The sequence below is a fragment of the Mirounga angustirostris genome, unplaced genomic scaffold (assembly GCF_029215605.1).
Source record: "Mirounga angustirostris isolate CCGP_5_RB_7025 unplaced genomic scaffold, mMirAng1.0.hap1 SCAF_2, whole genome shotgun sequence".
NCBI lineage: Eukaryota > Metazoa > Chordata > Mammalia > Carnivora > Phocidae > Mirounga > Mirounga angustirostris.
In genome coordinates, this window is record NW_026991710.1 from 123,597,523 (window position 1) to 123,615,871 (window position 18,349).

General features: G+C 37.4%; 1 protein-coding gene across 3 annotated transcripts in view; it reads left to right on the top strand.

Annotated features, from left to right (window-relative positions):
- EDNRA (endothelin receptor type A) overlaps window positions 1-18,349 on the top strand; it is a 58,823-nt gene that overhangs the window by 3,580 nt on the left and 36,894 nt on the right. For 2 of the 3 annotated variants that reach the window (XM_045880334.3, XM_064585147.1), the window contains exon 2: window positions 544-1,032. In XM_045880334.3, coding sequence (XP_045736290.1) covers window positions 613-1,032 — 420 coding nt within the window. In that variant the 5' untranslated portion in view covers window positions 544-612. The remainder of the gene's footprint in view (window positions 1-543; window positions 1,033-18,349) is intronic. The other variant, XM_054508717.2, reaches the window with a different exon arrangement.

Below are 18,349 nucleotides of genomic sequence, written 5' to 3' on the forward strand. Positions count from 1 at the left end.
ATTATTTACCATGTGCAAAACAAAACCCATTTTGGAATATTGAATTACAGAATTGGGTGATTCTTAGAATTAATACCGTGTGAGTTCTACTTGGCAAATAATGCCTTTTCTCTTCCATTAATAAATAAAATTTTGTATCTCAACTCGAAGATTTTTGTAACTCAGGTTCTTATCAGCCTACGTGTAATGGAGAGAAAAAAGTAATTTTTCATCTACTAAAGAAAAGACCGGCATATCCTCATCCATATTATAATCTAGATATAAGGATAGCTATGGATGGAGATGAGAGAGGAAAAGAGGAGGAGGCAGAGAGGCATAGAGAGACAGAGACAGAGACAGAGACAGAGATAAAGAATTTGCCATAATGGAGCTTTGGTCTTCTCTTTTGTTTTTTCCTGCCATGGGATAACCTGACACAGATGATCTTATCCAATTACCAAATATACACTACTTTTTACTTGAAGTAATAAATGATCATTGACTACAATTTAATTGGCAGCTGGATTTTGTAACCAAAATTATTTTTCCTCCTTTCTTTTCCAGGTGAAAAAAAAAAAAAGTGAGGGTATAAAGGCAACACAATAAGAGACACTTCCTCAAATTTGCATCGCGATGGAAACCTTTTGCCTCAAGGTGGCGTTTTGGGTAGCACTGGTTGGATGTGTAATCAGTGATCATCCTGAGAGCTACAACACAAACGTAAGCACTCCAGTGGATGACTTCACCGTTTTTCATGGGACGGAACTCAACTTCCTGGTTACCACTCATCGACCCACTAATTTAGCCCTACCTAGCAATGGTTCAATGCACAAGTATTGCCCGCAGCAGACTAAGATTACTTCAGCTTTCAAATACATTAACACTGTGATATCTTGTACTATTTTCATCGTGGGAATGGTGGGGAATGCAACTCTGCTCAGGATCATTTACCAGAACAAGTGTATGAGGAATGGCCCCAACGCGCTGATAGCCAGCCTTGCCCTTGGAGACCTTATCTATGTGGTCATTGATCTCCCTATCAATGTGTTTAAGGTAGGAAGTAACCACAAATATATTTGCAGATTTGAACATATGCTCTGATTCCACAGTAAGAGAGTTGCTGCCGACCTTTGGAATTTTAGTCTACGTTTTTACTAAGAGTGATTTCTGCAGCCTTAGAACTCGGTGGCATTTAAAAATTTTATTATTTGTTAAATGTTGCACGTATTTGCTAACTTCATTGTTAACAAAATCGTATTTCTGGGATGACTATTCAAAGTCATGGTCTTTAGCGAAGCAGATTCTCATGCCAGCCCTGAGCTTGCTGAGTGGATGGGCAATGGTGGGAAGCAACTGGATTTTTCTGAGATTCAGTTTGCAGGGTGAGATCTATTGAGCCCAGAGAGTACTTAAAATAAGTATCTCTTCAGTTTCTATTACCTTTTTAAGGTGCTGCCGTTCAGCAGCCAGATATCCACAGTAGGTCTTGAAATGAAAAGTATCCATTTTATTTTGACTGTCTGGATTGATGATGGAAGGGCATGCTGGCTTCCCTCACTGATCTGGGTGGCGTAGAGTCAGTGGGGTCCACGGGATGGCGGGCCAGTGCTAACCTTGTTGAACACTGTCACTAAAGCTGTTTAAATTAGGCATCAGTTTACTGTCACCTCCTTCGTTTCTTTGGTTTATGGAGTTTTCAGACCCACTGTGTCCCCACCCCTGAGCAAAGCAATCAGGATCCCAGGACAAGTAAGACAAAGTTGGTGCCTCAGCCCCGAGGAAGATAACTAACCCACTGTCACTGTGATCACCTCACTTCAGGGGCCGGTTAGTACTGAAACAAACTAAAGCCAAAAAGAATTAGATATTTCGTACTTGGTCTAGCGGTTGTGAGGGGAAATTGCTGCAAGAATCCAAATGACCTAAAACTCAAGTGAAATCACGTGGTCTATGCCAGATGTTATGGAATGTCTTTATTCCAACTAAGCCCAGGAGAAGTGCTTTTTCCTCAGCCTTTATTTTTTTCTTCTATGTAATTGCCCATAAAAAACAAAGCTATTCTGAGCAATAATATTCTGCAATATGACTTTAAATGGCAAATTTTTGTTTGAGACATGATAAATTTTAAGTGAGGCACTCGGTTTCCAATAGATACACTTAAGCGGTGGCAAAATTATACTCGCCTCCCAGGAAAAGCAGCGGTACAATGAAGTGCTAACAGTAATGTTGAAAACATTGATCACAATCTTGAATGTTACAAGTAAGAACCATTTCAGAATTACTCCAATATACTCTTTGCAACACTGGGGAAATTAGACAACAAATGATTTAAAAAATATATACCATCTCTTTTCACAGAATAGCATGAAAACATATGTTTTCTATTTGAACTTAAAATGGGATTTTAGAACTGAACTATGATGCAAAACTTAAAATGTGCAATTAACTTAAAATGTTTAGCACATGCTACAGAACTTTAATTTTTTAAAAAGGTTATTGATTTTCTCTTTATGAAATATTATGTGTAAACACTTGACTTTCTCATGACATCTTTCTTTAATAATAGATGTAAAATGTTTATATGACTCTTATTCAAAATTTTACTCCAGTAGTTACGTTGTAGAGTATTAAACATTGATCATTCATACTTACACACTAGCTAACCAACCCATCAGGGCTCGGGAGAATAATTATCTCCAAATTAATTATTCCCATTTGACCATTTGCAAAGAAGCTTTTTGGAAAATCAATATCTGCAACTGCTGGGAAGGAGACTTGTTTATGTCTTTGAGGTACTACCTGCCAATCACCAGACTAAACGTCATTTCCATTCCATAGCAACATTTGAAGTCAGATCATCTGGAATATCTCCAATTGGTGAAAATTCAAATAAAACTTTGTTTTACATTCATATAACAATGGATAATAATTTACATGTCCTCATTTGACCATACGATTCTTCCCTCTTGGGAATCCAAGACTTTATATACCTTATTATAGTTCTAAATAATGTGGACAGTTTAACATGTTTTCACATCACAGGAGTACATTTGTGTAATTTCTGTTTTTTCTAAAACTCATGTAATGAGTCATTTAACCAACATTCATTTTAGAAAGTAAACCTTTTGGGTTAAATAATATGTATACGGTTTAGTTACTTTGATCTTCTTCCAGAGGAAAAGAAGAAAACGTTTGAGTAAGCTAAAAAGCCTCACAATACTTAGGGGTTATTTCTCCTTCATTCTGTCAGCCCTGTCCTCTAGGTTAGGAGACCATAAGATGTTGCAGTTTCCCCGATTTCTGCCCAGGAGAGTCAAGAGAAATCCCTCCAAACGATGTGAGCTCCCAGCCCTCATGCCTTTTGTCCAAAGCTGCCTCCTGCTGTAAGAGTCTGATGCTTTGGAGTCTCACGTATCAGACCTGTGGACTCCTCTGACCATGGCAAGCTGCCCTGCGTTGTGGGGCAAAGTAGCAGTTGTCCATCTCACTTTACCATTTTGTTTAGTACTGAGTGGCTCTTGATGGTCTGTGAGCATGGAAGAGGGGGCTCATTCTACACCTGATTTCCAGAAGTTTCCTAATTGATCTCTCTATCTTCAGAGGTTCTTTCCTCCAGCCTCTACTGGTCTTCACTTCTACTTACTGAGCGTTGCTTTAATAAAAAATACCCAGGAGCTCCCACGTTTAGTAGTTAAGATCCTCCTTCCTCTGACCATATTTCACCTACTTCTTACCAGCTCCCAGCATGCATACACAGCTCTGGTCAAAATGCCATCACTACCCCTAAATCAATGACATTCTCAGAGAGGCTAGACCTCGTCACTGAATGGCTGCTTCTGAAGCATTTACAGATCCTACATTGAAAAAAATGAGTCTGGAGTTACATATGCCGCAGAGAGAAGAAATACGCCAAAAAAGTGGAGCAAGACTCCTCTGGCCCTGGCTTATACTCGCGCACACAGACAAGCTACCTGGTGATAAAATCAGACGGTCTGAGACAATAAAAGCATAAGGAACCAAAGAAAGCAAATAAATGCCAATTTCCTTCTTGGTTTTTGAGCATACAAGGGCCTTGCAAATGGCAGTGTCGAAGAAAAGTTATTACTAAGTTTATCAAAGGATTACTCTAACTTTAAATTATGCAAAAAGCAGAATATCAATAATTACAAAGAAGACTGACAAAAACAGGAGAGAAGAAGGAAAGGGAGTTACAGACCCTTTCAAATATCCACCCTTGTAAACTAAACTGATGATAAATTTGAATTGTCAAGAAATTACATTATCTGGGGCGCCTGGGTGGCTCAGTTGGTTAAGCGACTGCCTTCAGCTCAGGTCATGATCCCAGGATCCTGGGATCGAGCCCCACATTGGGCTCCCTGCTCCTCGGGAAGCCTGCCGCTCCCCCTGCTTGTGCTCTCTCTCTCTGTGTCAAACAAATAAGTAAAAACTTTAAAAAAAAAAAAAAAAGATTACATTATCTGATACATGAATTTTCAAGAAATGCACAAATTTAGCCAGTAAATTAATCTGTATATAAATTGTTTACATTCATTACAATGGCAAAACAAGTAAAACATTGTATCTGTGTTCAGGGTCACAAATAACCTCCCAACTACTAAATGCCAATATAGGTTGGAAGTACAGAATCTAATGATTGTACTTTTTACTGATTCCATGAGATTATGTTAACACCCTGGAGTGTTGTCTATAGGGAGGTGGGTTATAATTTTGAGTAGAGTGGAAACCCTACAAGTGATGTGTGTGCACGGGTAAGCCAAAGTTGGGCATCACGTGCTTTCAGGATAGCAGCTCACCCATACATGCACACAGATGTGCCCATAAACCACTGTATCTCAGCCCATTCAGTAGAAACAGGAATGTGGGGTAATACGTGTATGACAGGAGTAGATCTGAGGGGATTAGAATGGTGGCCAAGGGAAGAGGAAAGAAGTTGAGTCCAACAGCATAGCGTAGAAATCCCTAGCATGGTCGCAGGGAGTAGAAACCAGTGCTCTCGTAGATCATACTGTAGGTGAATAATGTCCCCATTCAGCATGAGGGATAAAAGCGGATTTGTGAGAACAAGCTAACCAGCCAGTGACAGAATCCCATAACTGATTGTCGGTTACTAATTTGGTCCACTCTAAACATCCACCTCTTACTGAGGACAACAACGAAAAATAAACAAATACAATTTCTGTTTGAAATTATCAGGAATATTTTGCAATGGAAAATCGAGACTCAATATGTTGCTCTGGCAGAGGATCTGAGCAATGTGGAAATCAGAGACATTCGCTTGGAGTCAGTTATCTCCGTATTCACACAGCCTTTGACATCTTGTGCAACTGGAATCCATCCTGTTGTTGGGGCAGCCATACAAAAGTTGTTTGCTGACACATCAAATCATCAAGGCAACTTCTGCCTCAAAGTTAAATTGCCACAACTTATAGATTGTGTGTCTCAAACGTGATAGTTGTTCCGTAAGTGCTTTTCGGTATGATTTGATTTGATTAGGGTCTTTACTGTTAAAATTCACGTCTAATCAGATCTCTCCGAGATCCTCACGGTAAAATATTGGCGGTGATGATGATGACGATGATAATTTGTTGGAGGGCCTCTCCATTTATGTACATAGGATATTACCTGTGGTCTCTACATCCTAGTCCCCCAAGTTGATCAAATTGCCCACGAAATTATTGCAGATGTGATAATGGTGGTGTTTCCTTTTTACTCATCTTCAAGCAAATAAAAACAGATCTTTCTCATGTACTGCAGTAATAGTGCTATAATCATAAAATTAGGAATAAAAACTGTATTCCCTGAATTTTTCTAAAGAAAAGTGTGTCCCTTGACCAACATCTCTGCCCCTTGTTGGTGCATTGCATCCCAGCTAAATGTTTCCTATGGGGTAGTTCTGACCCTGCCTTCCCTCCTGGCGACCCCTGGGCACACGTTCCTCTACCTCCATTTACTCCGGCTAACCTGGCCTGTCTGAGAATACCCAGATGGTCTTTCTACTTGGCATATTTTTCCCTCATGCCTCCTCCAGCTTATTCCACTGGATTCTTCAGATCTCAGCTTAAACGTTTATCTCTCTGTCTGGCAAGTATCTATGACTCAAACGGGGTTATTGCCTTTTTCATGGGCTCCCATGACACCCTCTATTAGCTCCAAAATAACATTTAACATATACTCGATTATTGTATTTACCAGTTGACTTCCCAGTCTGCCCCACTAGACTGCAAGTTCCTTGAGGCCAGCTACCATCATTCTCATGTATACAGTGTATCCCCAACTTAACGTGGTCCCCAACTTAAAAAATATTTGATGAGTGAGTAAAATAAGAAAATGTACTCTATTTGCTTCTGTAAGGATGTTTTTCCTCCCACACAATTCCAGATCTAAAAGCTGGCGTTCTTTTTGAATTTGTTGGATTTCTACTTTTCTCCTGCAAACCAGGAACGTCTCAGGGTCCATAAATCCGCGAGATGCGTATGCCAAGCAGAGCAGGACATAACAACAGGATCATCTTCCCCCTTTGCCTTTGCTGGGCATTGTGTCATGTACCTTCCTCTGCTCTCTACAGACAACTGAAGAGTCTTTTTTCAAGTGTCTGTGCGATATGCATTCTTGCAGCATACTTGGAACTGGGACTGGGATTGGGATTGAAATATTAAACCTACACGTGATCTGGGATATCAAAAGGAACATTCATGTTATTAAAGATTGTATTTGCTCTTTAGAGAACAGGAAATAGGTTGAGTTTCTGGCATTGCTAAGACACATGTGCATGCAAAAGTTCATTATGCTAACTAGCTGATTTCAGAGTATCTGTACACATAAAATGACAGAGTGATAAATTTATTACCCAATTGGCTGTTCGTTACAAGGAAGTTGCTGTCTGGAAAGGCTTCAGAAACCTCTCCAACTCTACCTCTTGTTCTGACTTTTCGTTTCCTGTGTCTGGGAACCTCACTGCTTTCTCTCATGGTCATGTTAAGTAATTATTCTCATGTGAGGTTACTCTGCTAACCCTTGGCATTTGGCTCAGAGCACAGTTATCCCTACTTCGGGGGGATGGGGGATGGACACCGTCCATAACTGCAAGATTGTTCCCATGGCTGAGGAGGGAGAGATGGTTTCAGTCCTGCTCTCATTAGGAAGGTGTCGAGATGTAAAAGGCATCATGGCTGATGATATTCCTCCATCAAACACTTCAGCAACTAGAAGAGGCTGCTGTGCTCTAAATTTAACATAAAATAGGGATGCATAAAGGCTTTACTTTTGAGAAAACAATTTTCACAAGATACACTGTGTGTGTGTGTGTGTGTGTGTGTAAATGTGCTCCTTCGAGTACTCGGATCAATAAAAGCAAATGTTCGGGCTATTTCGTTCCAAAATATTTCTATGGTGTCTTCATCTCACAAGTTGCTAGGATATGAGTGTTATTTCTTTATTATCATACAGGTCCATGCAATTGGTAGAAAGAGTATGCGCACTAAAATGAAAGAGGATAGGGAATCAACTTTACTGTCTCTGAAATTGATTCTAAGACTAGAGTGATTAAATAAGGACTGTTCTAAGAAATTCTGTCAAAGTAAATTTGATATACTGCCAGAAATTTTACAACTGCTTTCTGGAGCTACCATACTCTCCTGGGAGTTAGAATAACTGCTTTCTATAGCTACAATTTTATTTTTAACTAGGTCTAGTTTTTCTTGGAAAAACTTTCCTACATTACAAAGTTAATGGTTGAAAGTGAATTCAATAAGAGGACTAAATGTAAGTATCATTCATATTAACTTTTGGTAGCCTTATTTTTAAACTTGAACATCAAAAATTTTACAAAACCACGTGCTCTGAAATGCTTACTAAGATTTGGAGTCCCCAGTGTTCCTGGACTCAGGACACAAAGATCAAGTGTGCCCTCCGGAAGATTTAATACTATTTTTAGATGGGCAAATAGAGGTTGCTTTTAGAGTTTATGCATCTCTATGAGTTTCATTGACAGTTTGCCACCTTAACTTTTAAAACAAATTGCTTAGAAAAGAGCATCAGTAATGGAAACCAGTCAAATCATGCTTCTCATAACACTAATCCTAAACATGGATCCCAAACATAGGATCCCTATTCTTTTAAATCAAGTTTTATACTAGAAGATAACAGGGATGGCAATGGATTGGCCATTTGGTTACTCAGTGACATCAGATCTTTCTAAATGTTCTTCCTTTATTCATTCAATAGATATTTATTGAGCTCCAACTATATACCAGTCATTGGGGAAATAGCAATGAAGAAAAACACTCATCCTTGCCCTCATGGAGCTTACATTCTAGTAGAAGAACAAGACAATAAGCATGTGAAATAAGTAAATACATAGCATATGAGATAACTGCTAAAGAGAAAAGTAAAATGAGAAGGAGGAATAGAAAGAAGGGGGAGAAGATACTAATTTTAGAGTGGGTGGCTAAAGAATGCCTCAATACAAGGTGACAGTTGAATAAAAACCTAAAATATAAAAGAAGCAAACCATGCCACTCTCTAAGGTAAAAGCATTCCAGCCGGAGGAAAGAGTGAATGCAAAGTCCTGGAGGCAGGAATGTGCGTGGAGGTGTAAAGGACCAGCAAGGAGGCCATAGTGGTGAGTGGAAGGGAGAGTGTAGTAACATGAGGTCTCAGGGACAGATGCATAAGGTATGTGATGGGGGAAGCAGATAACATAGGGCCTAATAATAGAATAACCATATATTTTAGCATCCAAACCAGGATAGTTTGAGAGTGAAAGCAGATACTGTCAATAATTGCATCTGGGCAATAGGCATAAATTCAGATTGTCCTAAAAATACCAGGAAACATGGTCACCCTACCTGTACATCTTTATAAAGCCCTTAGCCTTTTCCTCTGAGTGAGATGGAAAGCTTTTTTTTTTTTTAAAGATTTTATTTATTCATTTGAGAGAGAGAGAGAGAGAGAGAGCACAAGTAGGCAGAGTGGCAGGCAGAGTGGCAGGCAGAGGGAGAGGGAGAAGCAGGCTCCCCACTGAGCAGGGAGCCCGATGCGGGGCTTGATCCCAAGACCCTGAGATCATGACCTGAGCTGAAGGCAGGCACTTCACCGACTGAGCCACCCAGTAGCCCCGAGATGGAAAGCTTTAGAAGCCTAAGAGCAGATGGTGACATGATTTCGTTTATATCTTAAGAGCATTCTCGCTTCTAGGTTGAGAAGCACTTCCTGAATCAATGAAGGAAAAATACACAATCTTAAAATACGTTATGTATACCAATGCATAACATGAGAGTAGCATTACCTGCGGCTTAACTAGCGTTTGCTTTGTGCCAGGCTAACTCATTTGATCCTCACAACAAGCCTGTGATTCACTACTGTGGCCTGAAAATGAAGAAACCAAGATGCAGTGTTTAACGAATGTTCTCAGGGTTACACAGCTAGCAAGTGGTAGAGCCAGGATTAGGATCCAGTCTCATCCCAGAGACCATGCTGTCTCTGAGCAGCCATCCTGCTTCTCTCCCACATATCTCATAAGGCAAACTTTATAGTCATCCAAATGCCATCCCTTGTACAGAAATATAATTTCAAAGACTGTCTTCAAAAATAAAGTCAGACCTTTTTCTCTCCTCCATTGAACCCAACAGCTTCTTTAGTTGCTTATTTAAGACAGAAGTAACACATCATAAAGGAAAATGTGTGCGATTCAGAGATTGCTCTCCAGAATAGCATCTATGTTGTGAATCTTGCAGATTGCATTGGTACATCTGGTAAACAGATTTTTGTATTCCATACTCACTGTCATGTTGGTGAGGTCAACCGACAGAAAGGAACCGGAAAGTAAAATAATAAACTGAAAAGAAAGGTTGAGTTCTTGATGAACTGCTTGTCTAGAAACATGCGTCTGCTTATCTGCTCAGAGGGACACATTTTGCCAAATAGATGTCTCACCCAGTTCTTGCTGGGAAGGCTGGGCAATTTTTCTGTGAACATGAGACAGAAAATGAGTGTCTATGGCTAGTCCATAGTTTTATGTGGGGTGGAAACATCAGATTTTATTGATGAAACTAAATGCTGCATTCCTAGACTTTCCTTTCTAGGTTTCGCAAATGCACAAGAATTAAAAGGGGAGTGTGAAACACAATGGATGACATTTGGGAATAAGTCTCAACTGATATTTAAAAAGAAGTCAGAAATCTTCAATTTAAAAAAAAATTTTCATAAGAACTCTATGTTTTGTGAAGTGATTCTATTGACTAAAACTATTTAGGGGCACCTGGGTAGCTCAGTCAGTTAAGCATCCAACTCTTGATTTCAGCTCAGGTCATGATCTCAGGGTCGTGAGATGGAGCCCCGCATTGGGCTCCACGCTGGACATGGAACCTGCTTCAGATTCTTTCTCTCCCTCTCCCTCTGTCCCTCGCCACTGCTCTCTCACTCTCTCTCTAAGAAAAAAAAAAGGAAGGAAGGAAGGAAAGAAAGAAAGAAAAAGAAAGAAAGAAAGAAAGAAAGAAAGAAAGAAAGAAAGAAAGAAAGAAAGAAAGAAAGAAAGAAAAAGAAAGAAAGGAAAGAAAGAAAGAGAGAAAAGAAAGAAAAACTAAGTATGGAACTTGAATAGCCCTAATTATAAAAGCAACAAGTAAAGCAAATAATTATTGAACATGTTAAAAGTGTCCACAGTCATAGCCTGTCAAAGTGTGAAAGGTAATGAGCACACATCTCTGCCACATACTGAACACTGTACTGTGCCCCATCCCACATGAGTTTTCTATCTGATGAAGAAATTCTGCAGAATGTCTGTACCAAGAGAAAAAGAAAAAAATCTCTGAACTTTTAACTTAGTTCCATAAAATAAAAATGTCTAGGACACTCCAAAATTTATCCTTTAAAATAATGTCATTTATGTCATAAACACTGTTTCTTGGCATATTCCCACCGTTTCTCGGCATAGTTCCACCGTTTCCCCGAATTTGATTTTCTTATAGAAGCTATAGGATCTGTGAAAATTAGGGAAATGTTACATAATCTAAGAGCCATAATACTGTGTAAACTTTTTTAAATTTTTATTGAAATATAATATACATCCAGAAAAATGGACATGTCAGCTCCATGAATTTTCACAAAATGAACACTCTGTGTAACCAGGATCAAGAAACAGAACATTACCTGCACCCAGAAGTCCCTCAGTCATTAACCACCCTAACTCCCAAGGCAACCACTTTCCTGACTTCTAATGGCATGAATTTGCCTGTTTTTGTATTTTATGTAAATGGAATCATATGATATATATTCTTCTTTGTATGGCTTCTTTTGCTCAACATTATATTTGTGAGAGTAACCCACGTTGTTGTGTTGTAGCTTATTCATTCTCATTACTCCATAGGACTTCCTTGTCTGGATATGCCACAATTTATTTATCCACTCTACTATATGGAGGCATTTAAATCGTTTTTAATTTTGAGCTAATAAGAATAGTGCATTTATGCATATTCTCAAAAACATCTTTGTATGCATACATATGCTGAAATATATATATACCACACATATATGACCTACATATGTATATATAAAAATACATATGTAATCCTTACATATCAACATATACCTATATATTAAATATATATTCTAATTTAAATCTTGATTATAAATCTTTAATATAAATTTTGATCAGTAATTTCGGAGAACTTACCAGGACATGGTACAGTATTAGGAATTGGGCAGTATTTCCTAAACAGGAATTTTTTTCTAATTCTAGATGCTCTAAAGACCTGTGTGGTATATGTGTGAATTTTGTTCATTGTAATTCTTCTTTGCCTTTCAAGCAAATCTGTTAACTGCCTCCATAATGAATAATCCCCAAATCAACTCACACATTAGCTCAGTGTCTATAGAAAACACAAAGCTAGGATAGCCATGACTTTAGTGGTGTACATGCTGTTTGAGAATACAAACACATACAATCAAGTTAGCCCAAATGCCACTGTAGTTTTATACTTTGGTGTTTTGTTGAAAGTTTTTGAGACCACCAAACACATACACATGAAAAGCATTTTGAATGCAAAACACCTATTAACATTTTATTTAAAAACAGAAACACTGTCATTTCTCATTCTCCCAAAGTAATATGTGCATCTAAAACAAAACTAGTCAAATTAATTTCTAGAGTTACAGAAATAAAATTAGGTTTGAGCATTTTCCATTATGGCTATAATAAATGGTTATTTATTTTATAATGTTAAAACACACCATGAAACGCAGATTCAAAAAATGCTTTTTTAAACCGTGATTGTAGACAGTAAAGCGTTGTGGGAGTTTAAGTTGAATTGATGAAATTTTCCACACAATCTCTCTGAGGTTAATTTTGTTAAGTGACATATCTTGGGTGTGCCACTTGCTAGGTAAAACTTGGAGGTTTAGTTATAATCTGGTTACTACACTGGTAAGGGAGGGTTGCTATAGAAATTTACCAGTAGTAAATTGTAGTTTATGAAGACAAAATAAAATCCCTCTTAATGTCATCTACAAAATTTGCATTGCAGCCTCCTGATAAAGAAATTGTATTCATCAAAACCACCGACTCATGGAACACTACATCAAAAACTAATGATGTAATATATGGTGATTAACATAACATAATAAAATAAAAAAAATTAGAAAAAAAAAAAAACCACCGACCTTGATTTCAAATGGAACTTAACAATGGTCTTACAATGCAGGTAATACATACTCCCAGAAGGTATTCAGAAGTGTGTGAAATCTTATGAAAATGCATTTGAACTCAGGTGATGTGTTGAAACTTTTCCTGCTTTTTGTTCCAAAGAAATAATTAGCTTCACAGTAATATTTTCACTGGTGTTATGGACTGACCTTAAAGTTGCCTCCAGTCCTGGGCCACCATAAAGGAGGGGAAGTGAATCTGGAAGGTAGTAGACACTAAAAGGGAGATTCCAGTATCTCATCTGCAAGCCCTGAGTACTTACCATTTCTGCTTTCTCCTGATTCTCTGACCCAAGGGTGGACAAACTACAACCAGTGGGCCAAACCCCACCCAATGCCTATTTTTATAAATGAATTTTTATTGGAACACAGCCATACCCAATTACTTACATAAATAGTTTTGACAGATATCATATGGTCTGCAAAGGCTAAAATATTTGCTATCTGGCCATTTACAAAAAAAAACTATTCAACCCCTGTGGCATCTCACCAACTACCCTGCTCCTGTTTTTCATCCTTGCCTCTCATTCTTCATTTTGTTCCCTAGCATGTCAAAGCTCAAGACCTGAACTTCAAAAATATTACTACATCTTCCTAACCTTTGATTTTTTTTTAAGTGGCTTAGGCCTTCAATCCCCCCAAAAAGTAAATGGGCATAATCCCAAGAAATCAAAATGTTTTTTTAAATGGTTTGTGACTGATCTTGAATAAATCACTAGATCTCTCAAGTCATTATTTTTATATGAAAAGAATAATGAAGGGCCCCCCATCTTATGGAGTCATGTTAGGCGTAATGATGCATAGTAGGCTTGTTCCCGAGGTGACTACTAACATCAAATAGAAGATCGTCTCTTGGTCTTCCCCATTTAGTTATTGTGCCTCAGAACTTTGGCCTCATTGAGCGTCTCAGTGACCTGGTGTCCATGAAGCCTATTGGACAAATCATGGATCTGTGCTTTGTCATGAACTTAGAGATATTGATTATATTGTCTTTCAAACAATTAAGAGCAGCACTAAACCAGGTGACCAGATCTTTGGACAGGCATTCATATTTCAGTTAGGAAGAAAAAGAAGTAAAGAAGACTTTTCCATCTATCTTAGGGAAATTTCATACCAAAAAAAGGTACTCTCTAAAGATCTTAAAGACAAAACCTTTACATATTTGAAATTATTTTATCAGAAAATCACTACACTTTACATATCTTTGATAGGCCAATTAAATTACATGGCCATAATTTAAAATAAATGACTTTTTTTTTTATCTCTGTGCTATAAAATTCAAGGAATTTTTCTTTGATAATGGACCAAAGGGCCATGTCACAAAGGGGAAAGTAGGGAAAGGATCAGAAATATTCTGTGTTCCTTTTTTATACACTGTGTGTGTGTGTGTATGTGTGTACATGTAATTTTGTGGCATCAGATATTCTCTGTATATATCAGCCCTTTCTCAGTTGTTGGGTGAAAGAAGTAGGTGCTACAGGGGTTGGAGGAAAGAAGACAAGAGTTGGGTTGATAGATCCATCCCTGGGACTCAACTCTTCCGCAGGATGTAATTCATCAGGTACACAAAAGACAGTTCATATATATTTAGGAAAAGAAGAAGAGGTGGAAGGAGGGAGGGAGAGAGGCAGGGAACATAGATTCTCAGAATGTGAGGAGTCAACATTTTTAGTTCCAATTGTATGAACCAGAACACTGAGCTGTTTATAATCTTACAGAGATACTAATTCAAATTGGTTCTGCTTTCAGGTTGATAATAATAAAAGCAGTCACTCAGCTGATAGACCAGAATCCACCTCTACTATGTTTTTGAAATTCTTTACTTGTTTACAATAACTCTTAATTAACTCTCATGAAATGATAAACATTTCATAGTTTGTGGAAATGGTCCAGAAGACAAAGCTGGTACAGAATTGATTACATCTAATAAAATGTTGCTGCTTAGCCAGAAGTTTTGGATAAATGAATGAATGGAGAAAAGTAAGTGCCTTAGGGCTTAATATTTATCATTCAATGCCTTTTTAGGTTCCTTGATCCTCAGTGCCTCCCCTCATTCCTTTCTAACTACCTCTTCTCTGCTAAAGGTATCCCTGACCCATGACAAATGGCTATTTGGTAATTTTCATGTTATGTATATTTTGCCACAATTAAGAATAATTTTTTAAACTATGGACTTAAATGAAAATATAAAAGTATAAAACTTTAGGGACAAAAAGGAAGAAAATCTTTGGGATCTAGGACTGGGTGAAGAGTTCTTAGACTTGATACCTGAAGGATAATCTATAAAAGAAAAAAAATGATAAATAGAACTTTATCAAAACTTAAAACTTTTACTCTGCAAAGAACCCTCTCAAGAAGATGAAAGAAGGCTACAGACTAGGAGAAAATATTTGCAATCGACAAATCCAACAAAGGCTAATACCTAGAATATATAGGAAACTCTCAAAACTCAACAACAACAAGAAAATCCAAATAGAAAATGGGGAAAAATATAAACAGAAATTTTACTGAAGAGGATATACAGATGACCCAATAAACACATGAAAGATGTTCAACATCATCAGCCATTAGGGAAATATAAAATGGAAACCACAGTGAGATATCACTACACACCTATCAGAATGGATAGAATAAACATACATTGCTGGTGAGAATGAAAAATTGTAGAACCACTCTCGCAAGGAGTTTGGATGTTTAGTATAAAACTACATACAATTACCATCAGATCCAGCAATTGCACTCTTGGGCATTTATTCCAAAGAAATGAAAATTATGTTCATGCAAAAACCTGTTCACGCATGTTCATAGTAGCTTATTTGTAGTAGCCAGAACCCAGAAACAACTCAGATGTCCTTCTGTGGGTGAGTGGTTAAACAAACTATGGTACATCCATTTCATGCAATACTACTCAAGATTAAAAACAAACAAGCTATTGAAATATACAACAATTTGGATGAACCACAAGGAAACCATGCTGAGTGAAAAAAAGCCAATCTCAAAAGAATATATAATTAGATGATTCCATTTATATAACATTCTTGAAATGACAGTTATAGAGACTGAGGACAGATAATTGGTTCCCAGGAGTTAGGAATGGGAAAGGGGAGGCAAAGGGAGTGTGGTTATAAAAGAACATCATAAGGGATCCTTGTGATGAAGGATCTGTGATCTGTTCCATATCTTGACTGGTGGTGGATACACACACCTACACATCCTAAAATTGCATAGAACTAAATACAAACAAATGAGTAACATTGGAGGAATATGAATAATATTGCTGCATCATATTAATATAAAAAAATGATAGTACCAGTTTACAGTGCCACCAGCATTATATGACATTTCCAATTCCTCCATATGCTCACCAACACTTATTATTATCAGTCTTTCTCATTATAGCCATTCTAATGAGTTGTAATGGTATCTCATTGTGGTTTTAATTTCTATTTCCCTAATAGACTCATGATTTTGAGTATTTTACATTTTCATGTTCTTAGCTACTTGTATATCTACCTTGGTGAAATGTCTATTTAAATCTCTTATACTTTTTAATTGTTATTTGTCTTTATATTTTTTAATTATAGGCGTTTTTTATATACTCTAGACAGAAGTCCTTCATCAGATATATGATTTGCAAATATTTTTTGCACTCTGTGGTTTTTCTTTTCATCTTCTTAATGGTGTCTTTTGAGGAACAAAAATTTTTAATTTTGACTAAGTATAGTTTATCAAATTATTCTTTTATGGATCATGTTTCTGGTGTCATATCTATGAAATCTTTGCCTAAATCAAGATAACAAAAAAATTCTCCAATGTTTTCTCTAACAGTTTCATAGTTTTAGCTCTTACATTTAGATATATGATCACAATTAATTTTTGTATAGGATATGAGGTAAGCACCTAAGTTCATTTTTTCTTTGCATAAGCATATCCAGTTGTTCCAACACCATTTTTGAAAAGACTACCATTTTGTCATTGAATTGCCTTGGCACCTTTGTCAAAACTCATTTGATGATCAATGTAAGAGTTTATTTCTGGACTTTCTTTTCTGTTCCAATGACCTATGTGTCTGTTGTTATGCCAATACCATCCTGTCCTGAAGTTTATAGTAATTTTTAAACAGATATTGTAAATCCTACTTTCTTTTTTTTTTCAAAATTGTTTTGCTTATTCTAGGTTCTTTACATTTATATATAAATTTTAAGATGGGGCACCTGGGTGGCTCAGTTGGTTAAGTGTCTGCCTTTGGCTCAGGTCATGATCCCAGGGTCCTGGGATGGAGCCCCACATCGGGCTCCCTGCTCAGCAGGGAGCCTGCTTCTCCCTCTGCCTCTGCCTCTCCCCCACCTCCAATCATGCTCTCTTTCTCTTTCTCTCTCTCTCTCAAATAAATAAAATTTTTAAAAACTTTTAAGATAAACTTATTCATTTCCTTGAAGTTAGATAGGAATTGTTTTGACCCTTTAGATGAGTTTGGAGAAAATTGCCATCTTAACAATATCGATTCTTCCAATCCATAAACATGTATTTAAATCTTTGATTTCTCCAGTATTGCAGAGCTTTCAGTACATGTCATACATTTCTTTTTTTTTTTAAGATTTTTTTTAAATTTATTTATTAGAGAGAGAGAGAGTGAGAGAGAGAGAGCGCAAGAGGGGGAAGGGTTAGAGGGAGAAGCAGACTCCCCGCCAAGCAGGGAGCCCGATGCGGGACTCGATCCCGGGACTCTGGGATCATGACCTGAGCCGAAGGCAGTCGCTTAACCAACTGAGCCACCCAAGCGCCCCATGTCATACATTTCTTTTGTCAAATTTATTCCTAAGTATTTGCCACTTTTTTGAGTGAAATTGTCTCTTGATTTCATTTTTGGATTTTTGGATTTTCCATTGCTTGTATATTGCTCTTGTATCCTGTGACCCTGCTGAACTCCTCACCATTACTCTTGCAGCAACTTTTTTTTTTGCTGCTAGTGTGTGATGGTGAAGAATACAATGACTATTAAAACAGTTTGGTGCCACTGTTTTGATTCATGCTAAGGCACCTGTGGTTTTACCCACCATTGCTTTTGTACCAACAGGGCAAAAGGCAGTAATCTGCTAGTGTTATCTTGATCTTGCAGACCCCATAAAAGGTTCTCAGGGATCCTCAGGAGGCACAGACAACACTTAAAAGAACCACTGATCTAGATGATCTCTAAGCACCTGTCCAAGTCTGAAACAATTTTTAAAATTTAAGATTAAGTGTTATTTACCAAACTTGTCTTAATAACATTTAATTAAATGGCTGATTTTCATGGCAGTTAATATTCCTTAGACAAGTACAAGTATCTCTTAGTAATCAAGTTATCTAGAAAAGGAACCTTGGCGTCACTGTAGACTAATTACATTAGACTCCAAATTTGTATGTTTTCTGTTCTGGGTGGCACTAAAAATAAACAAAATGCTTACACTAGAGAAGCAGTACTTATCAAATAGCAAGATTAGAAGCAACACTAGGTTGTAATCTGTTGGTCTTGAGTAGTACAATTTAATGTTATGTCATTTCCGAATAACCATAAATAAGACAAAGTTATATCAAACTCATTTTCAAAACTTTTTTAAAAGCCTTAATTTTACACTATTACACTAACAGACCCTCAACTGGAAGCTTA